The 22,099-nt window shown below is 33.6% G+C and overlaps 3 protein-coding genes and 1 non-coding gene across 4 annotated transcripts; 1 reads left to right on the top strand and 3 right to left on the bottom strand.

Moving 5' to 3' along the window:
* Positions 1-657: 657 nt before the first annotated feature.
* On the bottom strand, positions 658-2,290 carry LOC131610782 (small ribosomal subunit protein cS22). Its single transcript, XM_058882828.1, has 4 exons — positions 1,891-2,290; positions 1,540-1,641; positions 1,145-1,450; positions 658-1,062 (listed from the first exon to the last, which is right to left on the bottom strand). The coding sequence occupies exons 1-4, from the start codon at positions 2,221-2,223 to the stop codon at positions 1,006-1,008; spliced, it is 798 nt and encodes a 265-aa protein (XP_058738811.1). The 5' UTR covers positions 2,224-2,290; the 3' UTR covers positions 658-1,005.
* Positions 2,291-5,621: 3,331 nt separating this feature from the next.
* Positions 5,622-8,850, top strand: LOC131610781 (conserved oligomeric Golgi complex subunit 4). The gene is made up of 2 exons (XM_058882827.1): positions 5,622-7,481; positions 8,117-8,850. Exons 1-2 carry the CDS (start codon positions 5,874-5,876, stop codon positions 8,744-8,746), a joined length of 2,238 nt encoding a protein of 745 aa, XP_058738810.1. The 5' UTR covers positions 5,622-5,873; the 3' UTR covers positions 8,747-8,850.
* A 2,377-nt stretch (positions 8,851-11,227) lies between these two features.
* Positions 11,228-14,104, bottom strand: LOC131610780 (pyruvate dehydrogenase E1 component subunit alpha-3, chloroplastic). Its single transcript, XM_058882826.1, has 3 exons — positions 13,693-14,104; positions 11,945-12,725; positions 11,228-11,730 (listed from the first exon to the last, which is right to left on the bottom strand). The coding sequence occupies exons 1-3, from the start codon at positions 13,915-13,917 to the stop codon at positions 11,453-11,455; spliced, it is 1,284 nt and encodes a 427-aa protein (XP_058738809.1). The 5' UTR covers positions 13,918-14,104; the 3' UTR covers positions 11,228-11,452.
* A 2,172-nt stretch (positions 14,105-16,276) lies between these two features.
* TRNAC-GCA (transfer RNA cysteine (anticodon GCA)) lies at positions 16,277-16,348 on the bottom strand. The gene has a single exon. It is a non-coding gene; the product is annotated as a tRNA-Cys (tRNA).
* Between the last annotated feature and the right edge of the window lie 5,751 nt (positions 16,349-22,099).

The raw sequence follows: 22,099 nt of genomic DNA, 5'->3' as shown, positions 1-22,099 counted from the left end.
CTTTTTCTAATTACATTGTAAATGACATGGACGAATTAGGTATTAACTATTTATTTTAAGTATTTTGTTTTTGTTTAATTTTAGTTTAATTTATTTTTGAATTAAATATATTTGTTCTTTTTTTTTTTGTATTTCATCCTTTTAATTAAGTATTTTTAAATTAAGTATTCTATTCTATTTAATTAAGTATTTTAAATTTACTGTTCTTTTTTATTTTAGATGGTTTATTTTATTTATCTATTTGTATTTTGTATTCTATCCTATTTAATTTAGGTATTTAAAATTGTTACACGGTTATTTTAGATTATTTTAGATATATGTTTAATTTGTCCCATTGTTTAATTTGTCCCATTAAGCTAACTCAGCTGTACAAAGATATTAGAAGTAGGCGTGTGAGTCAGTTCTACAAAGATATCAGAAGAAGTAGGCGTGTGAGTTCGAATTTGCGATGTTTAATTTTGGTTAGAATTGTTTTTATCTTATTTTATATAAATTTTTTGTTGGTTTCATTCAAATTGTTCTTGTGTAATGGGTGTTTTTTCAATATTTAAGTTGTGAACCTATAACTATATATAACTTATCAATGAAGTTTAGCTACATAATATTTATTTAATAAACTGTTCAACAGTATTTTTAATCGGTTAAACTAATTGAACATTAATCAGAATTCTATCTCCTGTCATACTTGCTCACTTCATAACAGATTAAGTATCTACATGTAAAGGAATAGAAGTTCATTTATCAGCCTGTGACAGTGCTTGTTCTTGACCAATACTTTGTCACAAGGAAAATCATTTTCCACAGACATTGCAACAAAGATATAAGAATGAAAACTCAGATTTTGATGGAAGAATTACACTAGACCACTTCCACTTACAACTGATATTTTGTAGTTTCAGAAAGTTCTCGCGCCAATATCGTTTGTATATAGCAGAACAGAGACCTTCTTCCATCCCAGACACCCAATTGCAATATTTTCTAAGCAGAATTTGAAAGCTCCAATTATTACGTCACTGTCTTCTCCACGCCTTCTCTAACCACTAGACTTCGACTATCAAATTCCTGCAAAAACAAGACAAAACATCAGATACAAACAAGTGAACTATGCAGCAAAACGATAAAAAGTGGCGAAAGCATATCTTACAGTTCCATTGAGTGACAACGAGGCGTCACGTTCTGTCTGAGTAAGATAAGATACAAAGGCGTAGACTCGGTTTTTCCCCTGTTTAAAATCGTGCAACACCCTCGCACTAGCCACATTTCCAAATTTACCAAAGAGATTTCTCAAATCTTCAGGTGTAGTAGACCTAGCAAGATTCCCAATATACACCTTATAAGGACCTTCATAGTATATAGTTCTCCACGGAGATGGATTCAACGTCTCTGAATTCTTCTTCTTAGTATTCATCTGAATTGAAAATTTAACCCGCACTTCACGTCCACCAACATCCTTCAATTCGAATAAAAAAAACAAAGTTTCAAATCAAATTCCAATCTTAAAAAAAAAAAACACATTGATCAAATTTCACAGTCACTAACCAATCCATCCAATGCATCAATTGCATTTTTAGCAGCATTATAAGATCCCATAGTTACATAAGCACTTCCTTTACTCTCACCTGTCTCAGCATTCCGACAAACCTGCTTCATAGCACACAGCAATTAAGCACATTGAACCAACCCGAGAAAAAAAATTATAATAAAATGAGAGATATTGAATTGCTTTGTATTGAGTCAATGTAAGATTTCATATTCCAATGAATACATATACATTTTATATGGCGTTCATGGCCAACTAACAAATTTTAACTCACGTGTAACAAAACTAACTAACTAACAACTACGGATAACAACCAATTATAACCACTAACTCTAACAAAAAAAACTAACCTCCGCAGATAGAACGGTTCCATGAGGAGTGAAGATTTGAATTAGTTGTTGATTGTCACAGCTTCTAGGAAGATTGCAAACGTAAACTGGAGTCGGATTTCCGAGCTTCCGTGGTTTTTGTTCTCCATCGACGATTGCGGTTTGGTCATTGACGACAGCCGCTAAGGCAAAGGGAGTGGAAACCCTAGGCTTGGAGCTGTGACTGACAACAAGATAAGGCACCGTAGAAAATGAAACGGATCGTTTTGAAAATAAAGGTTTATAGCTGGGTAACGAGGAAGAAGAAGAGGTTGTGGCGAAGGAAAGAGAGAGAGTGGTAGCGTTGGTAGCCATTGTTTATCCAAGTCTGACCAATCTCCTTTCGCTGTTATGTTGCGGGTAATATCCCTATCCAAATCTCTAATTTCATCTTTTTCTAAAATACCGTTGTGGTTATAAAACGTGGATGTAGGGCTGGAAATGAGTCGAGTTGAGTCGAACTCGCCTCAGCTCAGTTCGACTCATTAAGAATTGGTCGAGTTTGAGTTCGAGCTCGAGTTCATGACGAACTCTTTTTTCGGCTCAAACTCGACTCGTTAAGAATTGACCGAGTTTGAGTTCGAGTTCGAGTTTATCTCGAACTTTCTTTTCAGGTCAAACTCGCTTATTTCACAAACTTAAAAGTAATTTTTTTAAAGTCTATTATTTATATATATATATATATATATATATATATATATATATATATATATATATATATATATATATATATATATATATATATATATATATTTGACTTTTTAAATAAATTTTTTTAAAATAAAAAATATAGAAATAAAATAAATGTTATAAAATTGAAATTTATACAATTTAATAATTTTATTTGTATAATTATTTGTAGAAATATTTTGCTCACTAGAGAATATAAATTATCAATTAAAACTGTTAGATTAAAATATAATATGATACTAAGATTTAGAGAAAATATTTAACCTACTTTAAAGACAATATAATCTATCTCATATATAATCGAGTTGACTCATGAACCTAACGAGTCGAACTATGTATAGTTCAAGTTCAGCTCATTTAGGTAACGAACTTAGTTTTTAGCTCATACTCAGCTCATTTGGTTCATGAACCTAGTCCAACGAGTTAATTTTCGAATCGAATTTCGAACTATTTTCAAGTTAGTTTGGTTCATTGCCAGCCCTACGTGGATGTCAAAGACCATAAAAGTAAAAGAAATAATAAGGAATCCTTTGGCCGGTGGCGGACTTTGGTAAGCGGCGGACCTAAAATTCTAATCGAACCCGTCATTTTTTAGTGGGTGCGTGAGCCAGTACGGCAGACCACAATCCGTTTTGCCACCCTAGTAAGGATCTTGGTAAAGAAAATATTTTTTATAAAAATAAAATTTTTAATTTCCATTGTATTTTAATACATTAAATACATATATTTTAAAAAATTTAGAAACAATCAATAAATATAAAATATTAATTTATTTAAAATTTAATTTTGTTTTTAATTAAAATTATGTACTTCTGATAAGAGAGATAATTTTGTTTTTAATTAAGATTACGTGTAATGTTTATATCTGCGTAACAATTTCTTAAAAGTAAATAATTTATAGTCTTGTTTTTAAAGTTCAAAACCAATTTTACGTTAAAGTTTTTAGAGTGGACACTAGTGGTGATTAGTGATTGTTAGAGTGGTGATTAGAGTGGTAGTTGGTGGCGGACTAGTGACTAATTTATTAATTGAGGTGGATGAATCAGTAATTAACAATGGCTTAAGTGGTGGTCAAAATGGTAATCAAAATTATTTATATTGAAAAATATAAATGGATAAAATTGATAATGAGAGATGATCAATGGTGATTAAAGTGGGAGATGACATTGATCAATGAGACTAGAAAGAGAATTTGAGTAGGTATTACTAATTTTTAGTGTGAAGTCTTAGCATTTAAATTGAAAAAATAAATAAATCTTGTTTTAGACTGGGCCGAGCAGGCCCAATACCCAGTCAGTGGACAAGCAGACCCAGATTGCCCTCTAGGCCCAACTGTTGTCACACCCCTTAGGATTGTTACGAGTTCAACCCACGTGCTACACGAAGAGCGCGTGGTCAAACTCGCTTGCGAGGGGTTAGAACAACTCTATTCGAACCCTACGCTACGCTCATCCAGAATAAAAGTCACTTGCTGACTTAACTCTACCACGTAGGATTCTGGCAGTTTCCTAGCACGAGGGCCTCCAATGAATCCGGCCCAATTAGGAAATCTTAGCCCAAAACTAAGGGCTATAAATACCCTATTTTATTATAGGGTCAGATATTCATTATTCACTCCTTCACACCTATTTCGTACTTGCTCTCCTTGCTCTCATTCTTACTGTAGCATCGGAGTACCTTGTAGGTACACTGCTCAGTTCATAGAAGATCATAGTTGCAGACCTTGACGATTCATTCTGATCAGGTAAGATCAAATATATTTTTGTTTGTTTTAAGCTTTAATGATTGTTTTTTAAAATTAAATAAAAAACAAACCAACTCAATCTCAATTTAGCCTAGTAGATTTTAGAAAAAAAAATCATAACCACCACCACACAAATCTTAACATTTTGTTAAAATTATTATTTAAGCATGATTCTTTTTATCTTAAATTGTATGAGTCATTTCATGGCTCGGGAAAGAATATTAATTGTCTTTGGGTGATTATGCAAATATTATGTGACGTGTGTCATGATTGTGATATTGATATTGGTTTTTAAGGTAATTTATTTAGCAGTGTGGTAGGTGTGAATCTATTTACTTGCATGTATGAAGATTGTAAATACTTGTTGATTTGAGTTATGTTCGGGAACAATAAATGGATGCAAATGAATGTGATGTTGATCTCTTTTATGGTAGTGACTAGCTAAGGCATGAAAAGGTTTATAGTGCAGTCCAGTGTACTCGAGTTCGCGTGTATCTACAAGGACAAGTCTAGTCGTTTAAACTTCTCCCTCGGCTGATTTGGATCGCTCTTTTGCCTTCACCTATAAGTAGGAGAAGCTGATCGTTTTGGAAACTTTTCGCAATCATTGTCTTCAAGTTCGTTCATATTCACTGCTTTAGTAATCACCTTCATTTCTTTTTGCAAACTTTTCGTTCACATTTTCTCAATCAAAATCTCAACTTTCTTTATTCATTATGCTTTATCAGTCTCACATCTCAAGTACCTCCTTGAACTCAAATTTTTCTTCAACATTTCTTATTTTCTAATCAAGATGAGTGTTAGTGTTGTTAACTTAGGGAGTGATTCTGAGAGCGATACCTCTTTTGTTTTGAGAATGGGGATATCCTCTGATTCTCACTTTCCTCCATCTTGGTCGTAATCACTTGGAAACAGAAATCATACTTTTATTATCTGACAACTCTAATTTAAAAAAGGGTATTTCAGAATTTTTGGAGGAAGAAACTTCTTCACCCAACTTATTATAAACCCTTTTACTAATTTACTAAATATTGACGGAGAAATTAATCGTGTTGAGATTCCTAAGTCCATCCCCTATCTTGACTGAGGAGGAGACACATGCTAACCAATAGAGAAAAAAACACGTTAAAAATTATATCTTCAGAAGAATTATAATTGTGAATTCAAGGACGTTGATGTGAAGACCTACTTAAATTTATGATAATGATACGACACAATGGAGTTTGATTTGGTCATTTAATTGTAGTTATTTTATCATTGAGTATGCGTTTAGTCGATTAATCTTTGGATTTCAAATGGATGTTTGATTAATTAAATATTTAGTGCAAAATTTACAAATAAAAAAATCTTTATACATAATTCATCCACTTATAACCAATTTTATTTCTTCTTCTTCCTCTTCTTCCAATCCAACACACCAGCATCAAGCATCACTACCATCAACGTTCAATTCACCCAACAACCACTATCCCTGTAACTGCATAACCAACCAACCATTCCCCTCGCAAACACATTCTCACCGGATTCAACAATGGGTTCAATCCCAACTCCCCACACTCACACCACCGCACCCGACGAAGAAAACAAATGGTCAATCGACTTCGGCAAATCAGAGGCCGTCGAATACGTCCGCACTCTCACCGACGTCGGAGCAATGACGCGTCTCCTCCACGAATGCATCGCCCACCAGCGCTCCCTCGATATGCAGCTCGACGATCTCTTATCACAGCGCACCGATCTCGATCGCCACCTCACTCAGCTTCAACGCTCCTCCGACGTTCTCGAAATCGTTAAATCCGATTCCGATTACATGCTTTCGAATGTGACTTCCACTTCTCATCTCGCCGATCAGGTTAGTTTGAAGGTTCGGGAGCTTGATCTTGCGCAGTCGCGCGTTAGATCCACGCTTCATCGGATTGATGCGATTGTGGAGCGTGGGAATTGTCTTGACGGTGTTCTGCGTGCGTTGGAGAGTGAGGATTATGAGTCTGCTGCTCGGTATGTTCAGACTTTTCTTCAGATTGATGCGCAGTTTAAGGATTCTGGTTCTGATCAGATTCAGATCCAGAGGGAGAGGTTGCTTGATGTGAAGAAACAGCTTGAGGGGATTGTGAGGAAGAAGCTTTCGTTTGCGGTGGATCAGAGGGATCATCCTGTTATTCTTAGGTTTGTTAGGCTTTATACTCCGCTTGGTCTTGAGGAGGAGGGTTTGCAGGTGTATGTTGGGTATTTGAAGAAAGTGATTGGGATGAGATCGAGGATGGAGTTTGAGCAATTGGTGGAGTCTATGTCGAATGAACAGAGGAATGTGAATTTTGTTGGATGTTTGACGTCTTTGTTTAAGGATATTGTGTTGGCTATTGAAGAGAATAGTGAGATTTTGAGTGGTTTGTGTGGCGAGGATGGTATTGTGTATGCAATTTGTGAGCTTCAGGAGGAATGTGATTCTAGGGGTTCGGTTATTTTGAACAAGTATATGGAGTATAGGAAATTGGCTCAGTTATCGTCTGAAATAAATGCACGCAACAACAATTTGCTTGCTGTTGGAGGAGTTTCCGAGGGACCTGATCCAAGAGAGGTTGAGTTGTACTTGGAAGAGATTCTATCGCTTATGCAGCTTGGTGAGGATTATACTGAGTTCATGATTTCGAAGATCAAAGGCCTCACTTCTGTTGACCCTGAATTGCTTCCTCGTGCTACCAAGGCTTTTAGGAGTGGAAGCTTCAGTAAAGTTGCGCAGGATTTGACTGGGTTTTACGTCATTCTTGAGGGATTCTTCATGGTTGAGAATGTTAGGAAGGCGATAATGATTGATGAACATGACCCTGATAGCCTTACCACTTCTATGGTGGATGATGTGTTCTACGTCTTGCAGAGTTGCTTGCGACGGGCTATATCCACTTCCAATATCAGTTCTGTTGTCGCTGTATTGAGCGGTGCTAGTAGTTTGCTAAACAATGAATATCATGAAGCATTACAACAGAAAATTAGAGAGCCAAACCTTGGTGCAAAGTTGTTCTTTGGTGGTGTTGGTGTGCAAAAGACTGGGACAGATATTGCCACAGCTTTGAATAACATGGATGTTAGTAGTGAATATGTTCTCAAGTTGAAACATGAAATTGAAGAACAATGTGCTGAGGTAGGTGGTATATTTTTCATTTCTAGTTATATATACTTGACAGTGAAATTGTATCTATTAATGGCTGATATTATTTACATATATTTGAAGATAGTTAACTGTAGGAATGCCATCAAAATGTGCTTTGGAAATGGGATTGTTTGTTGATGAATTCACTTTGAGAACTGAATACTTCCTGTTTAATGTTCATATTGTTTAGTGTCAATTATCAAAATATTGGTGATGACCTTAGAAAGACATCTGATTACTGTAAAATCTTTAACTCTCCGTCTTTTCAGTAGAGAAAGGACAGTGTTTGTTTGATACCAATAGAGACCGTTATAATCTTCAATTCTATACAGGAAGGATCACTTTTTGTTAAACCTTGGGTGTATCTTCACTGGTATAATTTTGCAAATTAACTGCAAATTTTGTCGTTAGCTTCCACAATTGCTCTCCCTCTATAATTGATATGCTGTTTGTAGGTGGAGTTGAATTGCGATTTTTTTAGAAAATTGTTTCTTAATTTAAACAGAATTTTCTCTTTTATGAAGTCATAAACTATAGGTTATATTTTTTGGTAGAGGCTTGATTTACCTACATAATGTACGTTCTTATAAAATACCCACATTAACTGGCTGAATTACTTCATACAGGTGTTTCCTGCACTAGCTGATCGAGATAAGGTAAAATCTTGTTTGTCTGAGTTGGGAGATAGCAGCAATGCTTTTAAGCAAGCTTTGAATTATGGCATAGAACAACTTGTAGCAACCGTTGCACCACGGATACGGCCACTATTAGACAGTGTAGGAACAATCAGCTATGAGCTTTCGGAGGCTGAGTATGCAGATAATGAGGTGAATGACCCATGGGTTCAGAGACTTCTCCATGCTGTGGAGACAAATGTGGCTTGGCTACAGCCACTAATGACTTCCAACAATTATGATACTTTTGTTCATTTGGTTATTGACTTCATAGTGAAAAGGCTTGAAGTCATTATGATGCAAAAAAGATTTAGTCAGCTTGGTGGTCTTCAGCTTGACAGAGATGCTCGAGCTCTAGTTAGTCATTTCAGCATCATGACACAGAGGACTGTTAGAGACAAGTTTGCACGACTTACTCAAATGGCAACAATTCTAAATTTAGAAAAGGTCTCTGAGATTCTAGATTTCTGGGGTGAGAACTCTGGACCTATGACCTGGAGATTAACTCCAGCCGAGGTTAGGCGTGTATTGGGTCTGCGAGTTGATTTTAAACCAGAAGCAATAGCTGCTCTGAAGTTGTAATATCGTCTATATGATCTCTTCACATTTTTTTCTTTCAATTTTCTTCTCGATATGTATTACATGTTCATTCTTAATGTTATTAATTTTAGTGTTTGAGATGGCAACACAGTTTTGTGATGGTATTTGCATTATACTAGGTTCAAAAGCAAATTAAGCCACAAGTGTAATCGGATTTACCACCCATCATTATTCTCCAATTATCATATCCATTATGGTTTCAAGTTGACGCCAAGAGTCACTACACTAAAAGTCACTTGAAATTAGAAAATTGCAAGAGATTTTTGTTCCTTCTTAAGTTTATCATTTTAATCCTCTCAATTTAAGAATTTTGTAACATAAATTCTCAATTATTAGTAGTAACTGCGGTCATTACAAGTTAATTCTGTTTTTGTTGGATAATGTGAAATTCTATCAACAAGTAATCAATCTTTTGAATGTGATAAATTGTGATTTTGGGTCATATTTGTTTGCGGTAATGCTTAATAAATGAATATCAAGAACTAATACGGTTAAATAGCGAGTAGATATACATCAAGAACTAATACGGTTAAATAGCGAGTAGATATACATTGTTTATTTAATGATATACATTGTTTATTAAATCACTTTAGACAAATGATTAGAGTCATGTAGTAAAAAGTACAAGTTTTACTTGTAGAATCATGGTGTTAATGACCATTTAAACATAAGTTAATCTTAACTATTTTTGCATTGTTCACTAAGGTTTAGCCCTAGCCATAGATGACACGACATCGCAAATATTATATGAAATTATTAAATGAATCATTTTTTTTTGTGTAAGCAAGGATATATTAATAAAGAGAACTAAGGGTTCTCAAAGCCTTTTTACACAAGATCGAACAAGATCCGCAAAAAGGAGAAATTACAAATCAATTAGAATTACGAAAGATATAACAAAGGATCTTTGTTAAATTCGTAAAAACTACAAATGGAATGAGTAATACCCCCTATAAAGCTCCATTTCCAAGTCAAAGATTTAATACCCCATACCGTATTAAATGAATCATTGTCATGATTCAAACTCATTTCTTATTACTATTACTTTTTACTATAGACAACTTATTACTATTACTTTTTACTATAGGTAAACTTGTGACATGTTACTCAATTTTAGTATCTTTTTAACCCATAAATTATTTTATTATTTTGGATGATTTATGAATCACTTAAAACACAATAGATTTTTGTGTATACTTGCACCTGTTTCATCCAAAACAAGTTTGTGGCATTGCTGTTGGGGTTGTTTTCTAAATTTTGCATTTATTCATTAGAGAATTTAATGTGTTCTGTGATCATTGCTAAAATGACAAGAAGCATCAGTAAATGCGTAGGTTGACTTCACTTGAATAGAGACTTGATCCTGAGCCAAAAGAACATTTAGAATTCTAAGGAGATTTCAACAGAATCACTATCTATTTGAAGAACACCATATTGTTGAGATATAGCAAGTTGAAGAAGGAATAAAAGATAAGGAAGAGGAAGGAGACATAAAAAATCAAGACATCATTGGCATTACTGATGACAAAGAATTGAATATAAGAGATTATGTTGTATTTGATCCCAATGTCATGATCGCTGGAATCAGCAGATTTGAGATCACTGCCTGAGTTTACGTATAAGCTCGTGATATTTCAAATGTTGCAAACTGTTCGGCAATTTTCAGATGTTGCGACAGATGATCCACACTTACACCTAAGACAATTCTTAGAGGTGGCAAATAGCTTCAAAATTTATGTCATCACAACTTATATTCTCAAACTCAGATTGTTTCTGTATTCCCTGAGGGACCATGCTAAACGTTGGTTCAACTCATTGGAGCCAAATTCCATTAACAAGTAAAATGAATTAACTGAAAATTTTCTAACTAAATACTTTCTCTATATGAGAAACGAGATCACATCATTTAGATAGGAGGATGAATCACTTTTTAATTTGATGCTTGTGAGAAATTCAATTTCAAAGAAATGTTGAGACAATGTCTCCACCATTGCAATAGAATAGAATATAGTTGTCCATTAGCGGCATAAATCAATCATTTTGTGCTTCAAATTAAACTAGAAGCCTCAGACATATTAAGTTCAAGTGGTCTGATTCACATTATCACATACACTTAACCGTCCAATTGCTGCGAAGTACAAAGCATGAACACGATTGTGACTCAACGTGGAGATTCAAGTCCCTCAGCTCAAACAACATGGATTCAATATGACAGATGCTTTGCCTGCCCTTCCCCTCAAATAAACCATGCTTGAAATATCAATTTATAATTAAAAAAAAAGGTTTTGGATAACTGAGTAAATTTGTATTCCACAAATCATGAAAATCATAACACAACAAATCCAATAACTAAGCAAGACACTCTAGAGGAATCACATAAGCAGGTGAATGCTGTCAATGCATCCATTCAAACTACATGAATAAAGTTTTACAGTGAAGAAAAGAAATATATGAGAATAGAAGGAATCAAATTTTAAGGATTTTCATTGTTGACACTAGTTCCTAAACAATGATATAAATAGGAGGAGAAAACATATAAAATTCCATCCTAAAGAACAAATCCTGCTTATATAGTTTATAAAGGGTAATACATTTTCTAATTAACATTTGAACTCTATAAAGTATATGAATAAGAACATGCATCCGAAATTGAAAGCTCCAAGCAGAAAAATACCAGACTTGAAAAGATTAGACATGAGCTGTGCCTTGAGTGAATTTGGGATCCTCACATCTGTAACTGCCATCAGGTGCAATTCCAAAACCTTTTGGATCAGCAAAGACATTTTCCAGAAGCTGGCTCCTGTGTGGAACGGGGCTCTCCTCTGCAAACTCGACAGCCTCCTCAATGACCTCGTCAATCTTCTTCTCTATGTTTTTCAACTCCAGTTCGCTGGCTAATTTGTTCTCGATAATATATTTCTTCAATGCAGAGATGGGATCCCTACTAGCATAGTGTGCCTTCTCAGCTGCCAAAGCAAAAGCAAATGGGTTGTTAGTTACCAACTTGGAAGACAAAAATAGAAGAAATATGAACTAGGCGAACACAATGAAAATATAACTAAACTCAGACTATTGATAAATTGAAAGGTAGAAAAATACATGGCCAAAACAAAATCAAAATATTGGAAAAATCGGATCAAGCATTCAAAACTATATTTTCTGAATAATGTAAAGGCTCACCAGGGTCACGGAGCTCATCAGGATCAGCCAATGAATGTCCTCTAAATCTATAGGTCTCACATTCTATCAGAGTTGGTCCCTCTCCACGCCTAGCTCTTCCAATTGCTTCCTTTGCCACTTCTCGTACCTTCAAAACGTCCATCCCATCAACATGAACCCCGGGCATTCCAAATGCTGGACCTTTCTTCCATATCTGAGGATCTGAAGTCGCCCTTAGATGTGACATCCCAATAGCCCACAAATTGTTCTCCACCACAAACACAATAGGCAATTTCCATAAAGCCGCCATGTTTAGGCATTCATAGAATTGTCCATTATTACACGTTCCATCTCCGAAAAATGCCAATGTCACATAATCAGCATCTGCCTGTTTCAATACCTCCCTTTTATACTTACTGGAAAACGCTGCTCCAGTGGCCACAGGAATTCCTTCCCCAATAAAAGCAAACCCGCCAATCACATTATGTTCTTTTGAGAACATGTGCATAGATCCACCTTGACCCCGGCAGCATCCAGTGGCCTTACCAAAGAGCTCACTCATCACGGCACGTGCCGGAACCCCCTTACTGAGTGCATGAACATGGTCTCGATAAGTGCTCACAACGGAGTCTTCTTTCTTAAGAAGCTTGATGAATCCAGTCGACACAGCTTCTTGGCCATTGTACAAGTGAACAAAACCAAACATTTTTCCTCTGTAATACATCTGGGCACACATGTCTTCAAAAGCCCTGCCTAATATCATGTCTTCATAGATCACCAAACCTTCCTCCTTCGTAATTAGCTGCACACACAAACAAATCCAATTAAAAACACCACACACAAACAAATCAAAATAAAAAACACCACACTCTCAAACACTCATTTTCATCTGTAATCCGAAGCTAAATGGACAAGTAGCAGCAAAGCAAGATCTCTTCTTTTCTCATCTCACATTTCACACAAGGTAAGTGAAATACATACACCATCAAACTGTGAGTATCTAACCAATTGAAATATAACATTAAGGATCTCTTTGAATTGGCTTATTCGAGCTTATCCATTGTCCTAAGTTTTATGAGACAGTTTGAGAAAATTTACAAAAACATATTATGCCATTTTTCATAAGCTTTTTTCGACTTAATTTCATAAGTTTTTCAAGATAGCTTATTATAAAAATCAACTTATAACATATATATAAAGCCAAATCCAACAATTTTATCTTTTGCTGTAGAAATAACTTATAGAAGCATAAACATAAGCTCTTATCATGACAAGAGTTTGTGCTATAAGTTGCAAATAATCTATTTAGTGTATGTTAGGTTTAGTTTTTGGAAGAGCCAAAAGTAATTCTTGAGTTGTAGAATTGATTTTGAAGTGTTTGGTTCCTGTAAAGTAGAATTGATCTGCCTCCAAAATTAATTCTACTGGAAGCTAGAATTTGTTGCTTGTGAGTTTAAGCGTGCTTTTTACATGTTCAAATCCATTTTGCATAACGTTATGCAAACATAAATCATTTAATGTTCAACTCACTTCTAACCATAATCAATTTTACAGAATCAATTCACTCAAAATCAAAGTTTATTCAATGAGGGCCTGAATCACGCAGCTTATACAAACAAATTAAACGGGATTAAATTAAGCAGAAAGTTGAGAGCTTTTCAAAATGAAAACACACGTTATGAAGAATCCATGCTACATTGAATAAGTTAAACAAGTCAAGATTCAAAAACTGATAAGAAAATAAAAAAGAGGGAAAACAGATTGAGTACCAAATTGGAAGACGAAGTGACAGTCTTAGTCTTGACAGCATCGGAGACGGAGGCAAGGACGGAGCGAGGGTTGTTGGAAAGTTGAATTGAAGAATTGGAGTGAAATCTGCGAGTGGATCCGAAGAAAGGTGCGAGTGATGTGGAATTGGGAGAAGGAAGAATAGGGTTAGTGGCATTGGATCTGAGAGGGAGAGAAAGATTGGGTGTTGTGGAGAACACAGACATTGTGTTGTATTGTGAATGAGTGGAATGAGAAAGAGAAGAAGAAGAGGTTGTTATTGTTATTGTTGTTTGGAGTGAAGAGAGAAAATGGGCGGAGGGAACAAGAAAAAGGTGGAAAGCACCGTCAAGTGCATTGGCAATTTCTCATTTCATTTCACTCTTGTTAGTTCGTTCACCTATGTAAACTATGTTTTTTACATTACATGTCTATGTTCATTTAACATATTAAATACACATGGACTTTACCAAAACTCAACTAACTTTGCCTACAAGTATCCACCAATTCAATCTAATAACTTTCATTGTTTTTTTTAATTCATAAACACGTGACTCCAAACACAAGATTAAGTCAATTGTGATATTTGTATTTATAAAAAAAATTGGTTTATAGAAATATTTTGATTTAAAGTTGTTTGTGTTAAAAAAAAAATAGATAACGATGAAACAATAGAATAATAGAGAAAAGAAAAGATAGAAAAATACGTAGCGAGACATAAATAACAAAAATGAAATACATGAGAGATAGAAAGATCACATTAGATATTTATTCTAATTTTGCTTAAACTATTTGATATACTTTATTTTTCAAGAGCTTTCATTGAGATTTTCACTAAAACAATCTTAAATGTGTATATTGGGTACTATCCAAATAAGCTTAGAAACAACTTGAGCTTTTGAATAGATAAACCCACAAACCTTTAACAAACAATCAAAGTTTTTACAGAGATAAGTTCAATAACATTCATCCAATATGTTTACTGGTTTAGCTTGCAATCTTCAAATCTATTACAAAGAGATTACACGAGAACTACACTCTTGAATAAAAAACTATAACACATCACCAATACAATATAATTCTCAGATGAAATTTTTCACTATTTTAACACTAAGGCAACTTTAGTGAAAAATAACTTTATAAAATAAAGAGAGAGAAAAAAATTTTGTGTTTAAAAAATTGGTTTATTTTGAAATGAGTAGTCTCCTTTACATAAGAAAAATTTGGCTCAAAAAAAATAATTCATGGGCTTTTCACACTTTTAAATCTATTAAAAACATGTGTTAATCGAATAACTTAACCAGAAAAGAAAACATTGAATTTTGACATCATTTGATCGCTTCAAAGTCTTTTTAATTGATTAGGACGTGTTTCACTTTGTTTTAATCAATTAGAATTAAGGCTTAATCGATGAAACAATTTATTTTTCCTTCCTAATTGACCAATCAAATTTCTTAGTCTTTTTAGTCGATTAGGACGTGTTTCACTTTGTTTTAATCAATTAGAATTAAGGCTTAATCGATGAAACAATTTATTTTTCCTTCTTAATTGCCCAATCGAATTTCTTAGTCTTTTAAGCACTTGCTCGGATTAATTTTAAGAAGTTTAATCAAGAAGACGAGAGGTTTGAAAATATTTAGTATGTGTGTGAATTGTCTTAGTACCTCAAGATTTATTCTTGTTTCTTTTATAATTAACTAGTGAAAACTAGATAGAACGCTAAGAGCAAGTCCGTGTGTGCTTTCACACTTTCACATCATCAAGTTCATAAATTCAAGATCTCAGCTCATATATTCGCAACATAATGTATGTGTTCTCCACAACACCCAATCTCTCTCTCTCTCCCTCTCAAATTCAATATTTAACATTTAGTGTTTTTGGTTCGATAAATATTTTTGTATACTACTTTGCATTGTTATACACTTACGGTGTCTCAATCATATTAAAAAACTCAAGTTGTTTTTAAGGTTGTTTGGGTCGATCTTGTATAAAAGTTCAAGATTGTTTTAGTGAAAATCTCAAGAAAAAACTTATGGAGATTAGAGTAGGTAAGTAGTTTAGGCATAACTAACAACTAAGTCGTTGATTTAATAGGACTTTACAAATTTAATTTGAATTTAGTAACTTATCAAATGTTTTTATATTTGTGTAAAACATTGTTGATATAATCTATATGTTTAATTTTTGTAAAAAAAAGCTATCTATTTAATAAATCAATTTTTACACAATCATTCAATCTTCAAGACATAATATTTTACCACATCATCTAATATTTGTATGTGCATAAAATTGATCATATAAAAATCTACCATAGGATATTAATATAAAATTAAAATAAATTTTATTCTTTTTATTGTAAAAATAGTTTGAAAATTCCGTCTATGATTATAATATTGTAAGATAAAATCCCTTAAAACTTATCAAACGATGAAATTATCAATGTGTATAAATAACTTGTTTTCTCTTTTGGAAAATATAATTTTCTACTTTCCATAGTCCGTGCAAGCATAAAAGTACAAAAATATGAAAAACAGTTTATTAAGCGAGATTCACGAATATAAAAACTCAAAAAATGCTTCACAAAAAAGGGCCCAACCGGGTTCGAACCGGTGACCTCTTGATCTGCAGTCAAATGCTCTACCACTGAGCTATGGACCCTTGTTGTATGTGCGCTTGCTAAAACCTAATTAAATATACTCAGCGATAACACACTTCCATCATGTTAATGAAGAAACACCAATCATCGTTATATTATTTGCATCAAATCCTAAAATCATCATTATTAAATCACATAAACTCAACATTTTTTTGGTTTGCATATGTGTATGTGACAAAATGTATATACACAAATGATGAATTTTCTCGAACTCTCCCTTTATTAGAGTTATTTAATTTATTTGTATTTCACTGTTATTTATCTTACATTTTAGGATTAGTTTGTTATGAGTCAGTTACCAACTAATTTTTTAGTTACTACTGTGTATTTAATTATATTATAATCGGTGAATGAATACTAGCCAAGCCAAATGATTATTATTCAATGTTGTATATTGGTTTTAGTAGTAGAAAATTTATAATTCTTAGCAATTAGACTTGTTTCACAAATTTTAAGCAACACGAATGGAATGGACTAGAATTTTTTTTTAATAAGCAAATTTTATTAATACTAGATGCACAAAGGGTATTTCAACCCTTACAAAGTAAAAGGAAGTAAAAGCTCCAATGACCAAATTAAAAATCAAACAACAAGAAAGAAGTAGAGAGAAATGTACCAATGAAAAAAGCACCAGATGTCCCATTCTTGGCCAATTTCTTGCAGAATAATATTTCATTGCCCCCTTTCGGGGGTTAGATCAACATGTTTCCTCTTATGATTCTCACACATTAATGTTTCTCTAAGCGAAAGAGGTTTGGCTTTGATTAGTTCCTTGTGTATTAGCAACAAACTCGAGCCATATTAATTGGTTTATGTGGTTTCACGTAATGTCATTGAAATGTTCTCAATATCTACCAATAAGCTCATAATGTTGCACTTTCGTAGACATCTGTAAACTACACTTTTCAATTAGTTTAAATTCAGTGTGTAGCAACGAGTTAAGTGTATACTAATAATGCTAACTTAAATGTTCCATTTTAAATTATATCTTTCATTTTCTATTATTATAGTTATCATATACATAATTATAAATTTAAGGGTGACAAAACGGTTAATCGGATTTTCTTATTTCACCTGCACTTTTTTGCAAAGCAGACTAAATTTTTAGGGTTGCATTCTCTAATATATACTCTGGGGTGTTCGCAGTACGGTTTGGACGGTTTTGATGGAAAAAATCATTCGAACCGCAAGAGAAAAATGTGTGCGGCTCGGTTTGGTTTGGTGGGCTTTTATAAATAAAACCAAACCAAACCAATGCGGTTTGGGTTAGTTTGATTGGTTCAGTTTTTTAAAAAAATTATTGAGTCACATACACATAGGGGTGTTCGCGGTTTGGGCGGTTTTAACAAAAAAAAATCATCCGAACCGCAAGAGAAAAAATCGTGCAGTTTGGTTTGGTTCAGTAGGTTTTTAGAAAAAAAAACCAAACCAAACCGATGCGGTTTGGTTCGGTTTAGTTGATTCGGTTTTTTACTAATATTTTATTGAGTCATACATACACATATAGATGACAACATAACTTTGTATTTAGACATTCATACACTATCAAATAATAACAAATCTCGTCATATTTTGACTATAACTTTCCATTTAATATGTAAAAAATAAATTAGACAAAAGTGAAATAATAAACATAAAATAATAGCATAAAACAATATAAAAAATTATTATAATGAAACTAAAAAAATAGAAGAGATGACAGATTAATGAAGATTAAAAAGAAAAAACAAAAGAGTTGAGAGATTAGAGAAGAAGATGTGTCATAAAAACGAAACTACAATAGAGAACATTTGCATAAAGATGAGAAGGTGAAAAAGAAAGAATATAAGAGAGTAGATATTAGAGAAGAAGAGGGAAGATGTATGTGGCAAAGAAGGCGCGATAATGCTATTAGAGATTTGAGAAGATCGAGACTAAAATCATTTATGTAAGGATGGAAAAATTGTTCGTAATCATAAGGCTAATGTATAATAGGTTTAAGTTTGGGTTGGATGTGGTTTAAGTAAAAATTAGGTTGTAACATAATGCGGTTTGATTCGGTTTACAAAATACAAACCGCAAACTGAACCGAACTGTGCAGTTTTGTTAAAACATTACCCAAACATATTCGAACCAAATGCGATTTTTTGCGGTTTTGGTTTGCGGTTTTCTATTGGATTTGTTTGATTTTGAACACCCCTAATATAGCTCCGCCAATTTCATTTTCTTACGAATTTTTACGGACGCAGGAATTTTTGCAATTTTTTATTTTTAAGGGGGCGTTTGTTTCAAGTTATAAAATAATATTTCTTGAAATTCTATTCTCAGGATTATTATTCCTAGGAATAATATTCCTATGTAAGTGTTTGGTTAAAAACTAAAACTCCTATGAATGTTTATAATATTTATTTAATTTAAAAATTATAAAAAATAAAAATTAAAGTAAATGTAAGTAGTAGTGGGAAGTTATAATTAATTAAATTTTATTTTTATGGGAATGTTGGATTCCCACCCATTAAGCATGGAAACAATTTTAAACAAAAATCATGTGTAAAAATGTTCCTTGGAATACATAATACCCTAGAATAATTTTTAAAAACTTGAAACAAATGTGAATTTGTTGTTTTTCCAATGTAAGATTCTCGGAAATGCAATTCTAATCTTTGAACCAAATACACCCTAAAGGTAAAAGTTCAATGGATGCGGCCTACCCCGCTCCACATTCAATTTTTTATGAAGCGAACTAAAATTTTAGACTCGCACTCTTAATAATGTTTCTCTCGTTGTATTTTTTGCAAGTATTTATGGAAGCGGTCTTAAACAGAGCGGACATATCCGCTTGGCACCCCCTACATAAATTAAGCATACGGAACCTCATTCTTTTGTCATGCTGGCTTATTCAAATCACCATTCCATTCAATTTATCTTTAGAGTGTGTTTAGATGAAATATTTTAATGAGGTAATGTAATGTTTTGAGAGAATTTAAAATGATTTGCACAAAATTTATTGTTTGGATACAAAAATGAAGAATTATTAAAATGATGGAAATTTATGGAGTATTTTATGTAAGTTAAATATAATCATTTTAAAATGGCACAAAAAATTTCCTCTCATACTTTCATATAGTGTATTTGTTACTATTATTTCTTTAAATTTTGCAAATTGGTTTTCATATTTTTCAAAATTACAAGATTGACCCAAAACGTTTTCAACAAATTACAAATTGGTCCTTAATAATTTTTAAAATTTACAATTTGGTCCTTTAAATTTTTAAAAATTGCAAATTAACTTTTCAATTTTTTTAATTTTGTTTAAAAATTTTAAATTTTATAAAAAATGACCCAAAAACCTAACAATGAATTATCTTAATACTTCATCCAAACAAAGTAATTTAAAAATGAATAAATTTCAATTGAATCATTTAAATTTTAAATTTTTATAAAATTTTCAATTATCTCATCCAAACACACTTTTAAAATTAAAGGGACAAATCATTCTATACTACTAAGATAGTCTCCTTTAATAACTCAATCTTTGGGAGAAAATCGCTTGTTTGGTTGGCGGGTGTCTATCAATTAAAACTCTCATACAAAGAATGCTCACCATTATTATCAATCAAAGGGTTATCATTTAAATCACCGGAGTTAATAATATGCTTCTCTATTACACTTTCAATATCAATTCCTTCGGTATGTTTGCCCTGTTATCTTCCTTTGATGCTGAAGGCTACCCACCACCACTTTATTGATTTCAGTCGCATCTCTTTTGTAGCTGAAGGCTTGGCAATTCTGGTACAGAAAGCTGCTGAAATGGGGAGGTTTGAAGGCTACAAACTGAAGGATAACTTGGAAGTAAGAATCTTGCAGTTTGCAGACGTTACGGTGTTGGTGGGTAGCGGAACCTGGGCAAACTTATGGAGCATTAAAGCGATATTCAAGGGTTTTGAATTAATCTCCGGGCTGAAGGTGAATTTTTGCAAAAGTAAAGTACTCAGAATTAATGTGCGGGAAGACTTTTTGGATAGAGCCTCTCAATTTCTAAGTTGCAGTAGAGACGTTCTACCTTTCAAATTCTTAGGAATCCTAGTTGGGCTTAATCCTAGAAGATGCAACTCGTTGACTCCGGTAGTGAGCAATTTGAAGAAAAGATTAACGACGTGGAAGGCTCGTATGATTTTCATAGGGGGCAGGGTAACTCTTCTAAATTTGGTTCTGTCCAACATCCCGATGTTCACGATGTAGTTTTACAGAGCTCCGGTCAAGATAATCAAAGAAATTATTTCTATTCAAAGTCGGTTCCTATGGTGTGGTAATGAAGAAAAGAAATGCATTAGTTGGGTCAGCTGGGCAAATATTTGCAAACCAAAAGCGGAAGGCGGATTGGGAGTGAAACATATGGGCTTCTTCAACAAAGCGCTCATATGCAAATGGAAGTGGAGGATACTAACAAAAAGAGCTTCGGTGTGGAGAAATATTTTGGAAGCTAGATATGGTGATTTAAATCAGGCTGTGTTTAGGGATTCAAATCATAAAACCAATGTGAAAGACTCAGTGTGGTGGAAGGATTTATGTGCGGCGAGTACGCATAATACTAACGCTTTAGATTGTTTTGTAGGTAATATTAGCTTTGTTCTGGGAAATGGCAATATCATCCCATTCTGGTATGGAAATTGGATTGGGGGCTCCCCTTTAAAGTCCACGTTTCCTTCTATTTTCAATTTGTCGCGTCGGTCGAACGCCATGGTCTGTGAAATGGGTGGCTGGCAGGAGGGTTCTTGGCGTTGGGAGCTTGACATTCCAGGAGAATTGTTGTTGGATGATCCAATAGCTATGATGGAAGCCATGGAACTGGTGAAAATCTTAGCTTCTGTTAATCCTGTGGAAATGGAGAGTGACAGTTTCAAATGGTGGCCGGTTGTGGAAGGTGTATTTACTGTGAAAAGCTGCTACTTATCATTGCGCAATAGGCTTGAGGAAGAGGCTGTTGACGCGAACAAAACAACGACACTAAATCTGTTTTGGAAATCTCAAATTCCGTCAAAACTCAAGGTGTTTAGGTGGAGAGTGCTCCTTGATAGATTGTAGTCGAAAATTCAATTGGCTAGGAGAGGTATAATTCTGAATGGACAAGATAAAATGTGCGTTTTTTGCGGGACTAAGTTGAAAGACTTAAATCATTTGTTGTTTTCTTGTGTGCTTTCTAAAAATGTGTGGAGTAACATAGGAATGTGGTTATAAATTCAGCTGTTGGATGAGGGGGCTGGTATTCATCATCTAGAACAGTGTATAGTAGCTCTCAAGAGGAAAGTAAAGAAGAAAAAAATATGTTTAATTTGGTTGGCAACTATATAGATAATTTGGAATGCAAGAAACAAACTTTGCTTTGAGAATGAGCCTTGTGTGCTAGAGGACTTGGTTGCGAACATAAAAGTAATTTCGTGGATTTGACATGCGATCGGATCGAGAGGTAGAAGATGTTCTTCCTTTTATAATTGGTGCATGCTCCTTTGGATTTTATTAATATGCCCTTGTACTCTTTATTAATAAAATTTAATCTTGTTATCAAAAAAAAAAAAAACCACTATCTCCAAAGAAATTGGCCCAGCTCGATTTTTTGTTGTTGCCAAACTTCTTATTCTGAGTGACAAAGAATATCACACATTAACATAAATCTGGCGCCTTTACATCGGTCATTTCCAAGGTTCTTGGATATTGATAGTCACAATGATTCTCATTTATTTTCTTCATTATATTTGACAAATTTGTTAATATAA

Source organism: Vicia villosa, linkage group LG6, assembly GCF_029867415.1.
Source record: "Vicia villosa cultivar HV-30 ecotype Madison, WI linkage group LG6, Vvil1.0, whole genome shotgun sequence".
Classification (NCBI taxonomy): Eukaryota; Viridiplantae; Streptophyta; class Magnoliopsida; order Fabales; family Fabaceae; genus Vicia; species Vicia villosa.
This window is presented reverse-complemented; position numbering and strand designations above follow the sequence as displayed.